The sequence below is a fragment of the Neolamprologus multifasciatus genome, chromosome 12 (genome assembly GCF_963576455.1).
Source record: "Neolamprologus multifasciatus chromosome 12, fNeoMul1.2, whole genome shotgun sequence".
NCBI lineage: Eukaryota > Metazoa > Chordata > Actinopteri > Cichliformes > Cichlidae > Neolamprologus > Neolamprologus multifasciatus.
The window spans coordinates 1383011-1387654 of record NC_140450.1 but is presented as its reverse complement, the minus strand read 5'-3'; the positions used below and the strand labels follow the sequence as shown (position 1 = coordinate 1387654).

The 4644-nt window shown below is 42.1% G+C and overlaps 1 protein-coding gene across 1 annotated transcript; it reads left to right on the top strand.

Moving 5' to 3' along the window:
- The first annotated feature begins 1587 nt into the window (after window positions 1-1587).
- On the top strand, window positions 1588-4264 carry LOC146506114 (GTPase IMAP family member 8-like). The gene is made up of 4 exons (XM_085180819.1): window positions 1588-1801; window positions 1896-1958; window positions 2442-3584; window positions 3672-4264. The coding sequence occupies exons 1-4, from the start codon at window positions 1588-1590 to the stop codon at window positions 4262-4264; spliced, it is 2013 nt and encodes a 670-aa protein (XP_085036945.1).
- Window positions 4265-4644: the final 380 nt, after the last annotated feature.

Genomic DNA, 4644 nt, shown 5'->3' with positions numbered 1-4644 from the left:
AGGGCAGGAGACGTTCACACCTGTGCGTCCAAACTGCAAATGAATCGCGCATGAGCACTGACTGTAATGCAGTCAGTGTTTCTTTTACTGTTATGCTTTTTTGTGGATCTCAAGGTTTAAAACTACTAATAAACACACACACACACACAAAGTAACTCCACCAGGGTGCCAATTTCGGGTCACTTTTGCCGGCCCAGGCCTGGATAAAGGAGCAGGGTTGGAATTGTGACATTAAAAAGCAATAATTGCTCAAATAAATTTAATTTGTAGTTCTAAATAAATTCTAAATGCATTTAGGACATTTTTTTCTCACTTTATGTCTCTTCCACGATGTTATTTCTCTCTCCAACAACATAGGTTACAATTACATTAGCATGACCAGTTATGCAAATTAGGCGATGACGTCATTTAGCGACTTCTAGCGACTTTTAGGACAGCCAATAGTGATTTTCCTTACTGAGGAGTTGGCAACACTGGCCCCCCTACACTTTTTACGTAGCCCGGCTGCTCGAGTTTTTTTGCTGGTTTACCGCGACTGACGACTCGTTTAATTAAGGTAAATACAACCATGTCACTGTTATAAAAAAGACACACAGCTTATCATCTTATAGTTCTAAAATCACTCTGTTGTTAATTCGTTAGTTAGATTAGCCGCTAGCATACGCACTGTGTTGGAGGCTTGTTGCTAGCTAGTTAGCGATGCTACACACCTGCTACTCTTGATACTCTTCAACACTTATGTTTTTTTTAATCCATTTTTAGACAGCGATGAGGTCATCTGCACACTCTACAGAGGCCCAGAGTTACTGTTAATATCAAAAATATAATGCTGTCCTGTGAGATTTTAACATAAGACTGTGAGTGTAATGGATCTAAAACTGTTTAAATCTCTACAGCCTGGTAACATGGAGACTTTAAAAACAGCAGCAGGTTTAGTAGTGTAGTCTAATTTGTTCTTTTCATTTAATAATAGAGTCCATATTATATCAACAGCTACATTCACCCTGGAGAGAAACTAGTGAGGGAGACCATCAGGACCAAGCTGGGTTTCCTGGGTCCAGAGGTTTGGAGAAACTTCTTCCCTTTCTTTCCTCACAGCTGTCCTGTGCCATAAGTTCTGTTGACCCGCTGTAAGAGGCGTCATTTAAGAAACACCAGGAAGACTGAAGCTCATGGCAGTGATCAAGCAGGACTCATGATCTTCACCAGCAGCTCCCTCACAGGGAAATCTTCAGCACTCCTCCGTAGGCCTGCCCCAGGAGATGGATAAACCCAGCATTTCATCAACACTGTGATGAGACCTTTGGTTTGTGTAATGTTATAAATACTCAGATACTCCCCAGAAGCTCCGGACTTTTACATAAAGATATTATATTCAGTCCTGTAGAAAGTTATATATTTAAAAATATGTGATCCTCTCTGGTTACTCTGGTATGAATAACTCTGAATCACTTTATGGTAAATAACACACTATCTGCAAAAAACTGTGAAAGAATTCCAGATGACAAGTTTGTAGTTCAACATACAAGTGACGACCTTTGACCTTCATCAGGTTTTATTTAATTGTGTTAGAGAAACTCATCAGTAATGATCAAAAAATGTAAATGCAGATACTTGAAGAGGAGCGACATTAAACATTCAAAGCTGTTAACACATTTGTGTGAAATTACAAAGTACAACAATGGAGAGCACGTCAGCTATGAAGCTTTTGAGGACACAGAACAGGATTTATCAAAAGATCAACAACCCCCGCCAAAAAAGGAGACGAAGACTCCAATCACTGACGCTGTTAAAGCTGCAGGTAAGATGAGAAACTCTTCTGACAAAGATGAAATACACAGAATATACAACATCTATGATTCAATAATCAGCACAGCAATTTCTTATTTTGACAGGATTGCCCAATAAATTAAAACAAATCAATCCTCAAGTTTCTGGAAAAACACCTTTGTCCAACAGTAAGTAAAATGATGTCAGGGCTCATCCTGTTTTTGAAAACGGGCATTTCTTTTGTCCTTTTTTGGTCTGAACATCCAACAGTTTTAATTATAATAGGATAGGCTCAGTGCCCCTGCGAGGCTGAAAAGGATAAGAAGAAGAAAATGGATGAATAATATATATTAGTAGGCTTGTGCAGAACTTCAGTGAGCTGAGGTTGTTTAAACTTAACTTAATAATTTAACATTAAACTTTGACCTTATACAAACAGTTGTGCAAAAAGCTTAAATGTTTAACACATTCACACACAATGACTAACTGTGTTGGTGTTTGGATTTTAATCTTTAAGTGTGACTCACATCACATCACATTTGACCAAGTCAATCGATGAGTAATACTAAAGGTTCTCTGAGCATACTGAGGATTGAAGAGATCTCCTCGTACAAGCCAAGTGCTGTGATTTTAGATTAATTTGTGTTTGTGTTCTCTTTGTTGTATCACAGTGTCTGCGTTCAGGATTGTGCTGCTGGGCAAAAGTGAAGATAAGAAGACAAAACTTGGTAACTTGATTATTGGGCACCAAGGATTTCACTGCCAAAAACTCATTCACTGTGTGGCCTCCTGTGGAGAGTGGAGAGGAAAACTAGTGACAGTAGTCAAAACTCCAGACTTGTTCAGTCTGTCTGAGGAGGACATGAGAAGAGAAGTGAAGAGGAGTGTGAGTCTCTGTCATCCTGGACCAAATGTTCTGCTGCTGTTGGGGAAACCTTCTGAATTCAGTGAGGAGAACAGAACAACTCTGAAGTTCATCCTGAGTCTGTTTGGTCACAATGCTTTTAAACACTCGATGGTCATCATCACACATGATAATGAAATGAGTTTCTCTGTGAATGAAGTCCTCAGAGAATGTGGAGGAAGGCACTACAACATGTCTGAAGATAACTATAGATCGTTAATGGCGATGATTCAGGAAATGACAAACCAATACAATCACCTGATAAAACCGTCTTTAAACCTGGTTCTGTGTGGGAGGAGAGGAGCAGGGAAGACGTCAGCAGCCAAGGCCATTTTAGGTCAGACTGAGCTTCATTCAGTCTCCAACTCATCAGAGTGTGTTAAACATCAGGGAGAGGTGTGTGGACGTTGGGTTTCCCTGGTGGAGCTGCCTGCCTTGTATGGAAAACCTCAGGAGGCAGTGATGGAGGAATCACTCAGGTGTATCTCCCTCTGTGATCCTGAGGGTGTCCATGCCTTCATCCTGGTCCTACCTGTGGCTCCCCTCACTGATGAAGACAAGGGAGAGTTAGAGACCATCCAGGACACATTCAGCTCTCGGGTCAATGACTTCACCATGATTCTGTTCACTGTGGACTCAGATCCTACAGATCCAGCTGTTGGTAACTTTGTAAAGAAAAACCAGGACATCCAGGAGCTCTGTGAGAGCTGTGGAGGAAGCTCTTTTGTTCTTAACATTAAAGACAAACAGCAGATCCCACAGCTGTTGGAAACTGTGGAAAAAATCAGTGTCCACAAAGACAAATCATACTGCTACACAATGTACACATTTGGACAAGCCCAACTAGAGAAGATGTTACAACAAGAGAAATTCATCACCCAACTTGCACAGAACAGAAGCACTGCTGCTTGTAAGTACGTTCTTCTTCTTTTTGCTTTCTCTAACCCATGTTTGATGTAGACTGGTCGACTGTACTGACTGTTGACATTGTATGCAGGTCATGAAGAGATGCAGAGCGTGGGGTGTCTCAGGATTGTGCTGATAGGTAAGACTGGCTGTGGAAAGAGCTCTTCAGGAAACACCATTCTAGGAAGAGCAGATACATTTTTATCTAAACCTTTCCAAAAGTCGGTCACCAAGCGCTGTCAAAAAGAACAGGGTGATGTCACCGGCCGTCCTGTTGTTGTGGTCGACACTCCTGGACTGTTTGACAACAGTTTATCACATGAAGAGATCAATGAGGAGATGGTGAAATGCATCAGCCTCCTGGCTCCAGGACCACACGTCTTCCTGTTGGTTTTACAGATCGGCAGATTCACCCCAGAGGAGAAGGAGACGCTGGAACTGATCAGGAAAGGTTTTGGAAAGAATTCAGAAAAGTTCACCATCATTCTTTTAACAAAAGGAGATACACTGAAACATGAAAATGTATCTGTTGAAGAATACATTGAAAACTCAGAAGATTCCTTTAAGAAGCTGATCTCTGACTGTGGAAGAAGGGTGCATGTGTTTAACAACTATGATAAGCAAAACCGCTCACAGGTCAGTGAGTTGATAACAAAGATTGACACAATTTCTTGGAGCAGCTGAGAGAAGAGCTGAAGAGGGACAGCGTATGTGCTCGCGTGATGCAGCTGTGTGAGGAAGGATGGCCCACACATTTCAACAGCGAACCAGCGCTAAGACTGTACTGGGCAGAACGGGCGTTCCTCACCGTACATGATGGTCTGCTAATCAAAGGGGACAGGTTGGTTATACCTGCAACTATAAGAAATGATGTGCTCACCAGACTACACGAAGGTCACCAGGGAGTGGTTAAGTGCAGAGAGCGAGCACGACAGACGGTTTGGTGGCCAGGGCTAAGCCAGCAGATAAATGAGCTTGTCCTTAACTGTCGGACATGTTGCCAAGAGAGAGAAAACCACACAGAACCGCTGATGCCATCACAGTATCCGGGGCGGCCGTGGCAA